This window comes from Scomber japonicus, chromosome 24, assembly GCF_027409825.1.
Source record: "Scomber japonicus isolate fScoJap1 chromosome 24, fScoJap1.pri, whole genome shotgun sequence".
NCBI classification, from domain to species: Eukaryota; Metazoa; Chordata; class Actinopteri; order Scombriformes; family Scombridae; genus Scomber; species Scomber japonicus.
Genome location: NC_070601.1, coordinates 1,055,088 through 1,072,904, shown reverse-complemented (window position 1 = coordinate 1,072,904; position 17,817 = coordinate 1,055,088). Strand labels below are relative to the sequence as shown.

The 17,817-nt window shown below is 46.9% G+C and overlaps 2 protein-coding genes across 3 annotated transcripts in view; one reads left to right on the top strand and one right to left on the bottom strand.

Moving 5' to 3' along the window:
- The first annotated feature begins 1,381 nt into the window (after nucleotides 1-1,381).
- On the top strand, nucleotides 1,382-11,359 carry prozb (protein Z, vitamin K-dependent plasma glycoprotein b). The gene is made up of 9 exons (XM_053314540.1): nucleotides 1,382-1,400; nucleotides 1,654-1,755; nucleotides 4,391-4,554; nucleotides 5,214-5,238; nucleotides 5,849-6,022; nucleotides 6,109-6,240; nucleotides 8,463-8,521; nucleotides 9,755-9,884; nucleotides 10,027-11,359. The coding sequence occupies exons 2-9, from the start codon at nucleotides 1,674-1,676 to the stop codon at nucleotides 10,776-10,778; spliced, it is 1,518 nt and encodes a 505-aa protein (XP_053170515.1). The 5' UTR covers nucleotides 1,382-1,400; nucleotides 1,654-1,673; the 3' UTR covers nucleotides 10,779-11,359.
- A 1,241-nt stretch (nucleotides 11,360-12,600) lies between these two features.
- The window catches only part of pcid2 (PCI domain containing 2), a 9,278-nt gene continuing 4,061 nt past the window's right edge, over nucleotides 12,601-17,817 (bottom strand). For both annotated transcript variants that reach the window (XM_053314544.1, XM_053314543.1), the window contains exons 9-15: nucleotides 17,496-17,571; nucleotides 16,623-16,764; nucleotides 16,439-16,539; nucleotides 15,873-15,946; nucleotides 15,592-15,717; nucleotides 13,272-13,395; nucleotides 12,601-12,792 (exon numbers count right to left, since the gene is read on the bottom strand). In XM_053314544.1, coding sequence (XP_053170519.1) covers nucleotides 12,703-12,792; nucleotides 13,272-13,395; nucleotides 15,592-15,717; nucleotides 15,873-15,946; nucleotides 16,439-16,539; nucleotides 16,623-16,764; nucleotides 17,496-17,571 — 733 coding nt within the window. In that variant the 3' untranslated portion in view covers nucleotides 12,601-12,702. The remainder of the gene's footprint in view (nucleotides 12,793-13,271; nucleotides 13,396-15,591; nucleotides 15,718-15,872; nucleotides 15,947-16,438; nucleotides 16,540-16,622; nucleotides 16,765-17,495; nucleotides 17,572-17,817) is intronic.

The window sequence follows — 17,817 nt, the reverse complement described above, 5'->3', positions numbered from 1 at the left end:
AAAGGAAGGAAGGAAGCTAGTAATGAAGGAAGGAAAGGAGGATGGAAGGAAAGGAGTAAGAAGGGAGGGAGGAAGGAAAAGAGGAGGGAAAGGAAGGAAGGAAGCTAGTAATGAAGGAAGGAAAGAAGTAAGGAAGGAAAGGAGTCGCTGTTAGAAAATGTGCTTTTTGATCTGAATGTGGAGCAAATAAAGAAAAACTACAACAACACTGATGCATTACATTTTGTCTTTTTGAGTGTTTGGAAGGAAGGAAAGGAGTAAGGAGGGAGGGAGGGAGGGAGGGAGGATGGAGGGAAGGAAGGAAGGAAGGAAGGAAGGAAAGGAGTAAGGAGGGAGGGAGGGAGGAAAGGAGGATGGAAGGCTGGAAGGAAGGAAGGAAGGAATGAAGGAAGGAAAGGAGGATGGAAGGAAGGAAGGAAGGAAGGAATGAATGAAGGAAGGAAAGGAGTAAGGAGGGAGGGAGGAAAGGAGGATGGAAGGCTGGAAGGAAGGAAGGAATGAAGGAAGGAAAGGAGGATGGAAGGAAGGAAAGAAGGAAGTAAGGAAAGAAAGGAGTAAGGAGGGAGGGAGGGAGGAAAGGAGGATGGAAGGCTGGAAGGAAGGAAGGAAGGAAAGGAGTAAGGGAGGGAGGAAAGGAGGATGGAAGGAAGGAAGGAAGGAAGGAATGAAGGAAGGAAGGAGGAGCAAGGAGGGAGGGAGGAAAGAAGGGAGGGAGGAAGGAAAAGAGGAGGGAAAGGAAGGAAGGAAGCTAGTAATGAAGGAAGGAAGGAAGGAAGGAAGGAATGAAGGAAGGAAAGGAGGATGGAAGGAAGGAAAGAAGGAAGTAAGGAAAGAAAGGAGTAAGGAGGGAGGGAGGGAGGAAAGGAGGATGGAAGGAAGGAAAGAAGGAAGGAAGGAAGGAAGGAGGAGCAAGGAGGGAGGGAGGAAAGAAGGGAGGGAGGAAGGAAAAGAGGAGGGAAAGGAAGGAAGGAAGCTAGTAATGAAGGAAGGAAGGAAGGAAAGGAGTAAGGAGGTAGAGAGGAAAGGAAGGAAGGAAGCTAGTAATGAAGGAAGGAAGGAAGGAAAGGAGTAAGGAGGTAGAGAGGAAAGGAAGGAAGGAAAGGAGTAAGGAGGTAGGGGGCATTTTAAATGATTAATCCCAGTGATGAAATCCTAACCGTCCTTGTTTGCCTGGAACAAACAGAGCAGCTGGACCCTGGAGCCTCAGAGTCGGGCCGCTGCTTGTTTTGTGTGATTTGAGGACAGGCCAGAGTCCACGGCAGGAACATGTTGTTTCCTTCTGACTCTGCTTACTGTCACATCTCATCACTCTGACGCCACTAATTACTTTAAATATATGTTTTCTAAAGATAAAAGAAATAAACATAAACACAGTGCATAATGAAACAGTAAAGGAACAGGTCAGTTTTATCTCTTTATCTGAAATGTGTGGCAGACTTCCGCTGAAGCTTTTCAATCGACACTAAATCTGATATTTAACTAATCTTTAAAATAAGCAAAATAAAAACACTGAAAGTCACGTCCTGAATTATTTCCCAGACATTTCTTGAGACATTCGATGTGTAATGAACCAGGTATGACTCACCGGTGTGTGTATATATATGTGTGTGTGTGTGTGTGTGTGTGTGTGTGTGTGTGTGTGTGCCAGTGCAGTCAGTGTCACAGCGGTCAGCATGATGTCGCCTCGCTGTCCAGCGTCTCTCGTCTTCCTCGTCTTCCTCGTCTGTTTCCTGCAGGTCTTCACTGAAGGACAAGGTAAGAGAAGAGCTCTGACCTTTGACCTCTCTGGAAGTCTTAACTCTTGAAAGAGATTGTAAACAAGATGGAAAATAATGAGGAGGAGGAGTGTGAGGAAGACGAGCAGGTGAGGAGGTAAAAGAAGGAGAGGAGAAAAGGTAAGGAGGAGGAGAAGAAGAAGCGGATGATGAAGAAGAAGAGAGCAGAGGATGAAGGAGAGCGGAATAAGAGGATGCAAGAAAGTTAAGAGAAAGAGGAGGGAAAGCAAATCCAAGGAAAAAAAAGAGAGAAGGAAGATAAGGAGTATGGAGAGGAAGTGGAGAAGAAAGATGAAAAGAAGAAGCAGGAGGAGGAGGAAGACAGGCAGGTGAGGTGGAAAGAAAAGGAAAAGAGGGAGGATAAAGTAGTGAGAAGAAAGAGAGAGAAAAAGCAAAAAAAAGCGTAAGGAAGAAGAGGAGGAGGAGGAGAGGAGGAGGAGAAGAAGCAGATGAAGAAGAGAAGGAGGAGTAGAAGAAGGAGTCTCCTTAAACTTTAAAATGTCAAAGTGTGGAGCTCCATGTGGGACAAAGACGTGTTCAATGCCGTGTTTAATCTGTATCGCACTCAGTATGTCGTAATTATGAGTTAACGTAATGACTTAGTAAATATGTCATAATTAGGAATCTTATGCAATAAATACAATAAACTACGTCATAGCTATTAAGTATGCAATAATTCTGATTTAACTTCTGTAAATATCCCAAAATATCCTTCCTTCCTTCCTTCCTTCCTTCCTTCCTTCCTTCCCCCCTTCCTTCCTTCCTTCCTTCCTTTCAATGAGTGTCCTATAAAGGGTTAACTTGATGATTTAATAAGTATGTCATAATTAGGAATCTTATACAATAAATTATAATTATTAGTTATCCCTTTATAGGACACTCATTGAAAGGAAGGGGGGAAGGGGGGAAGGAAGGATGGAAGGATGGAAGGAAGGAAGGAAGGAAGGAGGGAGGAAGGAAGGAAGGGGGGAGGAAAGAAAGAGAGGAGGGAGGGAGGAAGGGAAGAAAGAAGGAAGGAAGAAGAAAGGGGGATGGAGGAAGGAAGGGAGGAGAGAAGGAGGGAGGGAGGAAGAACAGATGGAAGGAAGGGAGGAAGGACGGAGGAAGGAAAGAAGGAAGGGAGGAGAGAAGGAGGGAGGGAGGAAGGAAAGACGGAAGGGAGGAGAGAAGGAGGGAGGGAGGACAGATGGAAGGAAGGAAAGGAAGGAAGGAAGGACGGAGGAAATAAGGAACGAGGGAGGGAGAAAGGAAAAGAGGAAGAAGGCAGGGAGGAAGGAAAGGAAGGAAGGAAGGAAGGAAGGAAGGAAGGATATTTTGGGATATTTACAGAAGTTACCAAATATAATTATTTGCCCAATAAAGGGTTAATCTGTATCGCACTCAGTATGTCGTAATTATGAGTCAAATTATCCTTCCTTCCTTCCTTCCTTCCTTCCTTCCTTCCTTTCCTTCCTCCCTGCCTTCTTTCTTCCCTTCCTCTTTTCTTTTCTCCCTCCCTCGTTCCTTATTTCCTCCGTCCTTCCTTCCTTTCTTTCCTTCCATCTGCCCTTCCTCCCTCCCTCCTTCTCTCCTCCCTTCCGTCTTTCCTTCCTCCGTCCTTCCTTCCTTCCTTTCCTTCCTCCCTCCCTCCTTCTCTCCTCCCTTCTTTCTTTCCTTCCTCCATCCCCCTTTCTTCTTCCTTCCTTCCTTCTTTCTTCCCTTCCTCCCTCCCTCCTTCTGTCTTTCTTTCTTCCCCCCTACCTTCCTTCCTTCCTTCTTTCCTCTGTCCTTCCTCCCTCCTTCCTTCTCTTCCTTCCTTCCTTCCTTCCTTTCAATGAGTGTCCTATAAAGGGTTAAGTATGAATTCCTAAGCATGCAATAATTAAAAATAACTTAGTATGCCGTAATTATGAGTTAACATCATGATTAAGTGAGAATTATGATAAATATAACTAAATGTGTCATAATTAGAACTGAATTTTATATAAAGTACAGTGATGATAATTATGCAATATGTCATAATCACAATTTACTTTACTTTACTTTACATTAGGGATCATCCCGATGTTCCCCGCTTTGCATGTGACCGGGGAACATAGGGGTGATCCCGTCTACAGTTAGCCAGTTAGCTGAGTTAGCCGCTGAGTTAGCAGATGAGTTAGCAGCCGAGTTAGCAACCGAATTAGCCGCCGAGTTAGCCGCGATCGGGGAACATAGGGCTGATCCCGTCTACAGTTAGCCAGTTAGCTGAGTTAGCCGCCGAGCTAGCAACCGAATTAGCCACTGAGTTAGCCACGAGCGGGGAACATAGGGATGATCCCGTCTACAGTTAGCCAGTTAGCTGAGTTAGCCGCTGAGTTAGTAGCCGAGTTAGCAGATGAGTTAGCCGCCGAGCTAGCAACCGAATTAGCCGCCGAGTTAGCCACGATCGGGGAACATAGGACCCGGGGAACATAGGTACGCTCCCTTATACCTCATGTTATACTACTATTAGAAGTACAGCATGGAAAATGTGAGACTTAGTAATCAGTGAATAGTAAAGATGTCAAAATTATGACTCATACATACTCTTACATTTATGGGAGTGTAAAAGTCAGATGTTTGTAGATTAATTTAATAATGACTGTAAACCTCAGAGTTGCGGCGGGCGGCGCCGGCTCACAGCGTCTTCCTGCGCTCCAAACGGGCCAACAACTTCCTGCTGGAGGAGATCCTGCAGGGGAACCTGGAGAGGGAGTGCTACGAGGAGCTGTGCAGCTACGAGGAGGCCAGAGAATGCTTCGAAGACACCGGCAAGACGGTCAGACGCTTCCTTCCATCTGTCCTTCCTCCCTTTCTTCCTTCTGTCCTTCCTCCCTTTCTTCCTTCTGTCCTTCCTCCCTTTCTTCCATCTGTCCTTCCTACTTCCTTTTATCCTTTCTTTGTTCCTTCCTCCCTTTCTTCCTTCTGTCCTTCCTTCCATCTGTCCTTCCTCCCTTTCTTCCTTCCATCTGTCCTTCCTCCCTTTCTTCCTTCCATCTGTCCTTCCTCCCTTTCTTCCTTCTGTCCTTCCTTCCATCTGTCCTTCTTCCCTTTCTTCCTTCCATCTGTCCTTCCTCCCTTTCTTCCCTCTTTTTCCTTCCGTCCCTTCTTATTTCCTTTCTTCCTTCCATCTGCCCTTCCTCCCTTTCTTCCTTCTGTCCTTCCTACCTTTCTTCCCTCTTTTTCCTTCCTTCCCTTCTTATTTCCTCCCTTCCTTTCTTCCTTCTTTCCTTCCATCTTTTTAATGATCCGGCCCACATCAGATCAAATTGGTCTGTATGTGGCCCTTGAATGAAAATGAGTTTGACTCCTTTGGCTTAGACACGATCCAGCCGCATTATTAGAATTTAATGATATATAATATTCAGTGATTATGTTCGTCATCACCTCAGAGCGGCTCGCTTCTGGTTCTAACTGGTTCTGTTTCTCTCTCTGCAGAACACCTTCTGGTCCATTTACTACGGTCAGTTCTCTTTCTCCAAAACTCCAATAAATGTGTTCAACTTTAAAATAAGACGAACTTTATTAGTTCCCTCCTGTTGTCCTCAGGTCAAGGAAGGACAGGAAGAAAGGACAGGAAGGAAGGAGTAAGGAAGGAGGGAGGGAGGGAGGAAAGGAGGATGGAAGGAAGGAAGGAGTAAAGGAGTAAGGAGGGAGGAAAGGAGGATGGAAGGAGGAAAGGAGGATGGAAGGGAGGAAAGGAGGAATGAAGGAAGGAAAGGAGTAAGAAGGGAGGGAGGGAGGAAAAGAGGAGGGAAGGAAGGAAGGAAGGAGGAGTAAAGAGGGAGGGAGGGAGCAAAGAAGGAAGGAAGGAAGGAAAGGAGTAAGAAGGGAGGGAGGGAGGAAAGGAGTAAGGAGGGAGGGAGGGAGGAAAGGACGATGGAAGGAAGGAAGGAAAGGAGTAAGGAGGGAGGGAGGAAAGGAGTAAGGAGGGAGGGAGGAAGGAAAGGAAGGAGTAAAGAGGGAGGGAGGGAGGAAAGGAGGACTTTTAGAAACACTGATTGATGTTTTATGGACCAAACAGCTGATTGATGAATGATTGGTGTGTAACCAGTCTCACTGTCTCTGAGCAGATGGGAACCAGTGCCAGCCCAACCCCTGCCTCCACGGGGGGAACTGCACCGACAAAGTGGGGGGGTTCATGTGCTCCTGCGAGCCCCCCCACTACGGACCAGTCTGTGAACTGGGACTACTGGAGGAGACCATACCTGTCGTTAGAAAGAAACCACTCCTGAAAGCCAAAGCAGGTGAGACCACAGCGGGACGTTCAGATCATCACGTTTTCGGTCTCTGAGAAGTTCTGTGAGTATTTTCAGTGTTTTGTGTGTTTCAGAAATCCCCGAGTGTCCGACTGAAGGTCCGACAGCGTGTCACCAGCTGTGCACGGCGCTCTATCGCTCCTTCACCTGCTCCTGCATGCCGGGATTCAAACTGCAGAGCGACAAACGCAGCTGTCTGCCGGAAGGTCTGACAAACACCGAGACACACCGAAACACTCTGAAACACACTGAGACACTCAGAAACACACCGAGACACTCCGAAACACACCGAGACACACCGAAACACACCGAAACACACCAAGACACACTCAGAAACAAACCAAAACACACCGAGACACACGAGACATACTCAGAATCACACCGAGACACACCGAGACACTCAGAAACACACCGAGACACACCGAGACACTCAGAAACACACCGAGACACACCGAGACACTCAGAAACACACTAAGACACACTCAGAAACACACTGAGACACCGAGACACATTCAGAAACACACCGAGATACACTCAGAAACACACCGAGATACACTCAGAAACACACGAGACACACTCAGAAACACACCGAGACACACTCAGAAACACACTGAGACACCGAGACACATTCAGAAACACACGAGACACTCAAACACACCGAGACACACCGACACACTCAGAAACACACCGAGACACACTCAGAAACACACCGAGACACACTCAGAAACACACCGAGACACACCGAAACACACCGAGACACACAGAAACAAACCAAAACACACCGAGACACTCAGAAACACACCGAGACACTCAGAATCACACCGAGACACACCGAGACACTCAGAATCACACCGAGACACTCAGAGACACACCGAGACACACTCAGAAACACACCAAGACACTCAAACACACCGAGACACACCGACACACTCAGAAACACACCGAGACACACTCAGAAACACACCGAGACACACTCAGAAACACACCGAGACACACCGAAACACACCGAGACACACAGAAACACACCAAAACACACCGAGACACTCAGAAACACACCGAGACACTCAGAAACACACCGAGACACACCGAGACATACTCAGAATCACACCGAGACACACTGAGACACACCGAGACACACTCAGAAACACACCGAGACACACTGAAACACCGAGACACACCGAGACACACCGAGACACACCGAGACATACTCAGAAACACACCGAGACACACTCAGAAACACACCGAGACATACTCAGAAACACACCGAGACATACTCAGAAACACACCGAGACATACTCAGAATCACACCGAGACACACTGAGACACACTCAGAAACACACCGAGACATACTCAGAATCACACCGAGACATACTCAGAATCACACCGAGACACACCGAGACACACTCAGAAACACACCGAAACACCGAGACACACTGAAACACCGAAACACTCCGAAACACTCCGAAACACCGAGACACACCGAGACACACCGAGACACTCCGAAACACACCGAGACATACTCAGAATCACACCGAGACACACCGAGACACACTCAGAAACACACCGAAACACCGAGACACACCGAGACATACTCAAAAACACACTGAGACACACCGAGACATACTCAGAATCACACCGAGACACACCGAGACACACCGAGACACTCAGAATCACACCGAGACATACTCAGAATCACACTGAGACACACCGAGACATACTCAGAATCACACCGAGACACACCGAGACACACCGAGACACTCAGAATCACACCGAGACATACTCAGAATCACACCGAGACACACCGAGACACACTCAGAATCACACCGAGACACACTGAAACACCGAGACACACCGCGACACACCGAGACACACCGAGACACACTCAGAAACACAGAGACACACCGAAACACCGAAACACTCCGAAACACCGAGACACACTGAAACACCGAGACACACTGAAACACACTGAAACACACTGAAACACTGAAACACACTGAAACACACTGAAACACCGAGACACACTGAAACACTGAAACACACTGAAACACCGAGACACACTGAAACACACTGAAACACACTGAAACACACTGAAACACTGAGACACACTGAAACACACTGAAACACTGAGACACACTGAAACACACTGAAACACACTGAAACACACTGAAACACACTGAAACACCGAGACACACTGAAACACTGAAACACACTGAAACACACTGAAACACACTGAAACACACTGAAACACCGAGACACACTGAAACACACTGAAACACCGAGACACACTGAAACACACTGAAACACTGAAACACACTGAGACACACTGAAACACTGAGACACACTGAAACACCGAGACACACTGAAACACATTCACAGAAACCGGTTCAAAGTTCAAACTGGTGACATAATGACGTCTGTGTGTCCTCAGTGGAGTTCCCCTGTGGACGACTTCCTCACAAGCTCAACGGCACAACGTTACCCTGGCAGGTGAGATTCAGTCCGCTGAGACTTCATCGTTCAGACTTTTAACACATTTCTGTCACAGAAACGCTAAAAAATGCACAAAATTTATAAAAATGATGTTTTTCTTGCTCTGGAACGAAAAACTGGGTCAAATCTGACCGGAGGAAAATGTAAGGGTTAAAAATAAATATGTTCTCCTTAGAGACAGGATGAGGTTCTCCTTGGAGACAGGATGATGTTCTCCTTAGAGACAGGATGATGTTCTCCTTGGAGACAGGATGAGGTTCTCCTTAGAGACAGGATGATGTTCTCCTTGGAGACAGGATGATGTTCTCCTTAGAGACAGGATGAGGTTCTCCTTAGAGACAGGATGATGTTCTCCTTAGAGACAGGATGAGGTTCTCCTTAGAGACAGGATGATGTTCTCCTTAGAGACAGGATGAGGTTCTCCGTGGAGACAGGATGATGTTCTCCTTGGAGACAGGATGAGGTTCTCCGTGGAGACAGGATGATGTTCTCCTTAGAGACAGGATGATGTTCTCCTTGGATGTTCTCCTTAGAGACAGGATGATGTTCTCCTTAGAGACAGGATGAGGTTCTCCTTAGAGACACAATGATGTTCTCCTTAGAGACAGGATGAGGTTCTCCTTAGAGACACAATGATGTTCTCCTTAGAGACAGGATGAGGTTCTCCGTGGAGACAGGATGATGTTCTCCTTGGAGACAGGATGATGTTCTCCTTGGATGTTCTCCTTAGAGACAGGATGATGTTCTCCTTAGAGACACAATGATGTTCTCCTTGGAGACACAATGATGTTCTCCTTAGAGACAGGATGATGTTCTCCTTAGATGTTCTCCTTAGAGACAGGATGAGGTTCTCCTTGGATGTTCTCCCTAGAGACAGGATGAGGTTCTCTTTAGAGACAGGATGATGTTCTCCTTAGATGTTCTCCTTTGAGACAGGATGATGTTCTCCTTAGATGTTCTCCTTAGAGACAGGATGATGTTCTCCTTAGATGTTCTCCTTGGAGACAGGATGATGTTCTCCTTAGATGTTCTCCTTGGAGACAGGATGATGTTCTCCTTAGAGACAGGATGATGTTCTCCTTGGAGACAGGATGATGTTCTCTTTAGAACAATAAGCAGTTCCCCACACAGGACACTGATGGGTCTAAAATGAGTCCTGCTGTGTCTTCGGTTAATCCGGCCAATAAGAGACTCGGCGTCATCATGTGTGTGTTTGTTTCGTGTCTCCAGGTGTCCCTGCTGGACCTCGGAGGGGCGGAGTTATGTGGCGGCGTGGTGCTCGGTCGACGCTCCGTCTTGACCGCCAGACGTTGCCTTCAGGGAACCGACCTGCGACCCTCCAGCTTCTTCGTCCTCGCCGGTACCAAAACTTTATCAACAGAATACGACGTTACTGATTTAGATGTTTGTTAAGGAACGTTTTATACAGTTTAGGTTTGATGTGGAGGAACAGGAATAAAAGTCTGCTGATAGGAACCTCCACGTTGTCTCTCGTCTCCTAGGCAACAAGAAGATCCTCGCCGGCGTCCGGGCCCTCTACACCCACAACCGGTTCCACCCTGATGACCGTGAGTACGACCTCGTCCTCCTCGAGCTCATCAACGCGTTGCCCTTCGGCTCCGACCTCGTCCACCTCTGCCTGCCCACGAAGGACTTCAGCGAGAACATCCTGACGCCTGCCGGGAGGACGGGCGTCACCGAGGTGTGGAACCACAACCACAACCGGGACAAGGACAAGGACAAGGAACAGAACCTGGTCTACATGACGCTGGACGAGTGTCGCAGACAGCTGAACGTGTCGCACCCTCTCAGCAACAAGATGTTCTGCATGAGGAACCCGAATGGAGCCGAGGGAAGTGGAAAGGAAGTCCAAGAGGAACCTTTAAGGAGCCAACATGGAGGTCAGGGGAGGAGCCAGAACCAGAGCCAGAGCCAGGCGAGTTCAAATGGAACCGAGAACCGCCTCAGTTCAAAGACTGAAACTCAGACGCTCTCAGAATCAGACGCCACTTCGGAGTCAGCGGTCGGGCGGTGCAGCGAGCTGTTGCCGGGGGCGCCGGTTGCCACGGTGGAGCAGGAGACAGCCTTCCTGACGGGGCTGCTGATGTCGAAGTCGTCGGGCTGCGGTGGCGGCAGCGGTGGCGGCCTGGTGTTCACCAAACTGTCCCGCTACCTGTCGTGGATCAAAGCGAGGCTGGAGGCGTCCGAGAGTCACATGACCTCACAAATCAGTCTGTACCCCGAAAACCACTGAAGCCCCCCCCCCCCCAAAAAAACCCCACCATCCAAAACTCTTTCCAATTAAGAGCGAACTGACTCTTATTCCACTTGTTAAAATATTTCCTGAATTGCCCCCGAAAATGTTTTTATTGATCACTTCTTCATCTGCTGGTGCGTTCGAGGACGCTCGGACATTTGACCGCCGAACACTTCTCACAAAACTCACTGAAGGGGGGAACGGGGTTGGGGTCGTCACATTCATTAGATGTCCGTCTCTAGATGGCGCTGCTGTTAAAAAGTGTTGGTACTAAAAGGTTCGGAGTTTAGGTGAGATGTTACTAAACCACCTGACACTGACATGAGAGGACAGTTGAGTGTTTCTAAATGTCCAACTCTTCAATGTTTCTCTTCTTTTACACAACTAGTTTGTAATAAAACATCATTATGATTAAAAAGTATGAAGAGAAAGCCAGTTTAAGTACAACATGTGGCTGTCAGCTTCCAGTTGGGGATGTTTGTCTGAGTTTCTTCTTCAGATTTTTGTGTCTTTTGTTCCATAAAACAGGAGAACAGAATTATTACAATGAATTAAATTAAATACAAAGGATCCAACAATATGTTTGAATGTTGATTTTTGGGGTCAAACAGTCCAAACTTTACTATTTTTGGTATATTCTGGTTCAAATTTACGCAACATGACACATTTAAAGGCTTACTGATGTCAGATTTGTGCAGTTTGAACTGTATGTAAAGGTTAAGAGAGCAGAATGAGCAGGAATCTTTATCAGGAAGACAAACAGAGAGGCAGAACAGTAAAGTTCAGAGCAGTCAGAGAGAGGTTAAGCTGTATAATATTGTTATATAAAGATTTTAAAAAAGGCACTTATAGGAATGATTTATGTTCTGTTGGTGCAGGAGATGTGTTAGAGACACAATTAAACTAAATTTAAGACTATTTTTGATTTTCCCCATTAAAATAACAGATAACCAACCTCCACGGTGTCTTACTACCAACCTCCATAGTGTCTTACTACCAACCTCCATAGTGTCTTACTACCAACCTCCATAGTGTCTTACTACCAACCTCCATGGTGTCTTACTACCAACCTCCATAGTGTCTCACTACCAACCTCCATAGTGTCTTACTACCAACCTCCATGGTGTCTTACTACCAACCTCCATAGTGTCTCACTACCAACCTCCATAGTGTCTTACTACCAACCTCCATAGTGTCTTACTACCAACCTCCATGATGTCTTACTACCAACCTCCATAGTGTCTTACTACCAACCTCCATAGTGTCTCACTACCAACCTCCATAGTGTCTTACTACCAACCTCCATAGTGTCTTACTACCAACCTCCATGGTGTCTCACTACCAACCTCCATGGTGTCTTACTACCAACCTCCATGGTGTCTTACTACCAACCTCCATAGTGTCTTACTACCAACCTCCATAGTGTCTTACTACCAACCTCCATAGTGTCTTACTACCAACCTCCATAGTGTCTTACTACCAACCTCCATAGTGTCTTAATACCAACCTCCATGCTGTCTTACTACCAATATATATATATACACCTATATTAAAATATTCCGTCTCGCATTTATTTAATGTTTGTGAAATAAGAAGAAGAAGTTAAATCTGTAGAAAATATATAAATTCTTGCCGCTACTGAAGGAAATATTTCAGTTTCCTTTGAATAAAAAGACTGAAAAACTTGAACATGTCTCTTCAAATCAAGTGCCTGAGATAAAGACTACAATACCCACAATGCACAGCTCACACTCATTTCCACCTGGCTTGTATCAATAACCAATCAGAGCCACAGTCTACAAAGAAAGCATCCGTTTTATTTCAATTTAATACATAATACAAAAAAATGAACTAAAAAGTACAAAAGATTGTTCCCAGGGAGGCCAGTCAGAGTCAGAGGGGGATTGTGGGTAACGTAGTCTTAAGAGACGGAGGACAGAGGCGGGAACGGGTTCTGCTTACTGACAACGAGCTTCTGGTGCTGATGGGAGATGTAGCCTTTAATATGACCCTGAAGGAGAAGAAGAGTCAATACATGCTGGGGGTGTGTGTGTGTCTGTGTCTGTGTGTGTGTGTATAATATGTGTGTCTGTGTGTGTGTGTGTCTGTGTGTGTGTGTCTGTGTCTGTGTGTGTGTGTGTATAATATGTGTGTTTGTGTGTGTTGTAATGTCTATGTGTGTGTATGTGTTGTAATGTGTGTGTATGCGTATGTGTGTGTGTGTGTGTGTCTGTCTGTCTGTCTGTGTGTGCATGTATGATATATATGTGTGTGTATAATATATGTGTGTGTGTGTTGTAATGTGTTTGTCTTGCAATGTTTGTGTATTCATCTGAGTGTGTGTGTGTGTCTGTGTGTCTCTCTGTGTGTGTATTCATCTGTGTGTGTCTCTCTGTGTGTGTATTCATCTGTGTGTATGTATGTGTCTGTGTGTTTGTATGTATATGCGTGTGTATGTATGTGTGTGTGTGTGTGTGTGTGTGTGCTCACCATATAAATGAGGTTGGCCAGGAGACACTGCACCTCATCGATGTCGACGTCCTCCACCTGCATCATCTTCAGAGCCACCAGGAAGGCGTCGAGAGGAAGCTGATGAGTCCTCAGCAACAGGTACCTGCACAGGGAGCAGAGGTCAGGGGTCACTACAGGTCAGCGGGGGTCACTATAGGTCACTGCAGGTCAGCAGGGGTCACTACAGGTCAGCAGCGGTCACTATAGGTCACTACAGGTCAGCAGGGGTCACTACAGGTCAACAGCGGTCACTATAGGTCACTACATGTCAGCAGGGGTCACTACAGGTCACTACATGTCAGCAGGGGTCACTACAGGTCACTATAGGTCACTACAGGTCAGCAGGGTTCACTATAGGTCACTACATGTCAGCAGGGGTCACTACAGGTCACTATAGGTCACTACAAGTCACTACATGTCAGCAGGGGTCACTACAGGTCACTACAGGTCAGCAGGGTTCACTATAGGTCACTACAGGTCACTACAGGTCAGCTGAGGTCACTACAGGTCAGCAGGGGTCACTACAGGCCAGGAGGGGTCACTATAGGTCACTAAAGGTCACTACAGGTCACTAAGGGTCACTATAGGTCACTACAGGTCACTACAGGTCAGCAGGGGTTCACTATAGGTCACTACAGGTCACTACAGGTCACTACAGGTCAGCAGGGGTCACTACAGGTCAGCAGGGGTCACTATAGGTCACTACAGGTCACTACAGGTCAGCAGGGGTTCACTATAGGTCACTACAGGTCAGCAGGGGTCACTACAGGTCACTACATGTCAGCAGGGGTCACTACAGGTCACTATAGGTCACTATAGGTCACTACAGGTCAGCAGGGTTCACTATAGGTCACTACATGTCAGCAGGGGTCACTACAGGTCACTATAGGTCACTACAAGTCACTACATGTCAGCAGGGGTCACTACAGGTCACTACAGGTCAGCGGGGTTCACTATAGGTCACTACAGGTCAGCAGGGTTCACTATAGGTCACTACAGGTCACTACAGGTCAGCAGGGGTCACTACAGGTCAGTAGGGGTCACTATAGGTCACTACAGGTCACTACAGGTCAGGAGGGGTCACTATAGGTCACTACAGGTCACTACAGGTCAGCAGGGTTCACTATAGGTCACTACAGGTCACTACAGGTCAGCAGGGGTCACTACAGGTCAGGAGGGGTCACTATAGGTCACTACAGGTCAGGAGGGGTCACTATAGGTCACTACAGGTCACTACAGGCCACTACAGGTCAGCAGGGGTCACTACAGGTCACTACAGGCCACTACAGGTCAGCAGGGGTCACTACAGGTCAGCAGGGGTCACTACAGGCCACTACAGGTCAGCAGGGGTCACTACAGGTCAGCAGGGGTCTCTACAGGTCACTACAGGTCACTACAGGTCAGCAGGGGTCACTATAGGTCACTACAGGTCAGCAGGGGTCACTATAGGTCACTACAGGTCAGCAGGGGTCACTATAGGTCACTACAGGTCAGCAGGTGTCTCTACAGGTCACTACAGGTCAGCAGGGGTCACTACAGGTCACTACAGGTCAGCAGGGGTCATTATAGGTCACTACAGGTCAGCAGGGGTCTCTACATGTCACTACAGGTCAGCAGGGGTCACTACAGGTCACTACAGGTCAGCAGGGGTCACTACAGGTCAGCAGGGGTCACTACAGGTCACTACAGGTCAGCAGGGGTCACTATAGGTCACTACAGGTCAGCAGGGGTCACTACAGGTCAGGAGGGGTCACTATAGGTCACTACAGGTCAGCAGGGGTCTCTACAGGTCACTACAGGTCAGCAGGGGTCACTACAGGTCAGCAGGGGTCACTATAGGTCACTACAGGTCAGCAGGGGTCTCTACATGTCACTACAGGTCAGCAGGGGTCACTACAGGTCACTACAGGTCAGCAGGGGTCACTATAGGTCACTACAGGTCAGCAGGGGTCACTACAGGTCAGCAGGGGTCACTACAGGTCACTACAGGTCAGCAGGGGTCACTATAGGTTACTACAGGTCAGCAGGGGTCACTACAGGTTAGCAGGGGTCACTACAGGTCAGGAGGGGTCACTATAGGTCACTACAGGTCAGGAGGGGTCACTATAGGTCACTACAGGTCAGCAGGGGTCACTATAGGTCAGGAGGGGTCACTATAGGTCACTACAGGTCAGCAGGGGTCACTACAGGTCAGCAGGGGTCACTATAGGTCAGCAGGGGTCACTATAGGTCACTACAGGTCAGTAAATTTGTAGTAACAGCCAATGCTGCTGTAACTCCATCACTCAGTCACACTCACACTTTCTTAAAGAGGTTCCTGTAGGTGATGATCTTCAGCTTCTCCAGAATCAGGAAGATCCCGCAGCGGATGAAGAACGTCTCGTGTTTGGATAACGCCTCGTTCAGGAGCAGCAGGTTCCCCTCACTACACACACACACACACACACACACACACACACACACACACACACACACACACACACACACACACACACACACACACACACACACACACAGAAGTCAGCTGTGAGAACAGTATGAGGCGGTATGATGTCACTTCCTGTGTTGATCTCCTCTTACCTCACAGCTTTGGTGACATCAGCAAACTGCATGAGGTCATACTTCCTGAGCAGCTGATGAGTCGGCATGTGACCCTGAAAACACAACCAGCGTCAGACTGGGAGATTCAACTGGTTTGAACTGGTTTAACATGACTGTTAACTGGTCTAGTATGAGTGTAAACTGGTTTCAGCTGGTTTAATATGACTGTAAACTGGTGTAACTGGTTTGAACTGGTTTAATATAACTGTTAACTGGTCTAGTATGAGTGTAAACTGGTGTAACTGGTTTACTATGACTGTAAACTGGTTTTCAGCAGGTTTAATATGACGGTAAACTGGTCTAGTAGGAATATAAGCTAGTTTAAACTGGTTTAACATGACTGTAAACTGGTTTGAAATGGTTTAATGAGTGTAGACTGGTTTTAACTGGTGTAAACTGGTTTTAACTGGTGTAAACTGGTTTTAACTGGTGTAAACTGGTGTAATATGAGTGTAAACCGGTTTAGACTGGTGTAATATGAGTGTAAACCGGTTTAGACTGGTGTAATATGAGTGTAAACCGGTGTAACTGGTGCGCTGTCTGACCAGCAGCATCTTGACGGGCAGCAGGTAGATGAGGATCATCCTCTTGTTCTTCTGACTGGAGCGATGGCAGTGATGGAAGGAGAACGACAGGAACTCCTCAGCTAAGGAACACATTTACATATTATTACATTCGTACACGGATCAGTGCTGATTATTGATTATTGCTGTCTGCAGTGATGCTCGCCTGGTTTGAAGTCGCTGTCGAACATGGCTTTACGGCCCACGTAGTATTTGTAGGTGACTTTCTGAGCGGGACTGTAGTCGTTCTTCAGGTTGGAGCTGTCGATGGCTCGGATCAGAGGCTTACACAGGTGCAGCTTATTGATCTGATCCACAACACAGCAAGCAATCAATCAATCAATCAGTCAATAAATCAATCAATCAAACATCAAAACCTTTTCTAGTAATTAGGGCTGTCAGCGTTAACTCGTTAATCGTGATCAGATTAATGCAATCCATAACGCATTAATTTTTTTAATCTCATTTTAATGTTGCAAGCCTTTTTGTCCCTTCTACTCCCCCGTAGACGGCTCCTCTAGCTGTAGCGCTATGCTTTGAAGTGGCCTCCTGCAGTAAACCTACCGCGCTGATGGAAAGTAAGAGAGCTACTGGACTTTTGAACGGCTTGTTTAACTTTAAAACACTTCCAGACGCTTCAGTTGACAAGTCAAAAGTAAAATGCAACCTGTGTCAAACGGAGTTTAACTACCACCGGAGTACGTGGAGTTTGAGTTAGCACCTCCACGCTAAACACCCAGGTGCAGCCAAGCCAGCCTCAGCTCCACCAAAGGACCATTTTGGAGTGTGGGAGTCGCAGCAGAGCCGTGATTGATTCCCAGTTAAGACACTCTGGTAAGAAATGCTTTACATTATGGGCTTAAAACTGCCTTCAAATGGAAAATAACAGGATTTTAAACATGCTATTCAAAACGCCATTAATCGCGATTAACTATGGAAACTCTGCGATTAATCTCGATTAAAAAATCAATCGTTGGACAGCCCTAGTAGTAACCCTTAGTTTGTTCTTATTCTAATAATAAGACGTCTTTGTTCAGACCTTGAAGTAGATCTTGAACAGCTGGTTGCTCAGAAACATCATCCCCCATTTCTTTGAGTCCTCGATGCCGGCGCGACTGAAGAGACAAATGATAATAAACTGTAATATTCAGGTTAGAGTGTGTGTGTGTGTGTGTGTGTGTATGTGTGTGTGTGTGTGTGTGTGTGTGTCTCAGTGTGTGTGTGTCTGTGTGTATGTGTGTGTCTCTCAGTATGTGTGTGTGTGTATGTGTGTGTATGTGTGTGTATGTGTGTCTCAGTGTGTGTGTTTCAGTGTGTGTGTGTTGGAATTATTGTATATAAGTTATCTCATATTTACCCCT

Bases quoted from the DNA above. Each gene is read 5' to 3' on its own strand.
- prozb (XM_053314540.1), top strand. From the start codon at position 1,674: ATGATGTCGCCTCGCTGTCCAGCGTCTCTCGTCTTCCTCGTCTTCCTC. The intron at 8,522-9,754 runs GTGAGATTCAGT...TCGTGTCTCCAG, and splicing joins GCACAACGTTACCCTGGCAG to GTGTCCCTGCTGGACCTCGG. The intron at 9,885-10,026 runs GTACCAAAACTT...CTCGTCTCCTAG, and splicing joins CAGCTTCTTCGTCCTCGCCG to GCAACAAGAAGATCCTCGCC.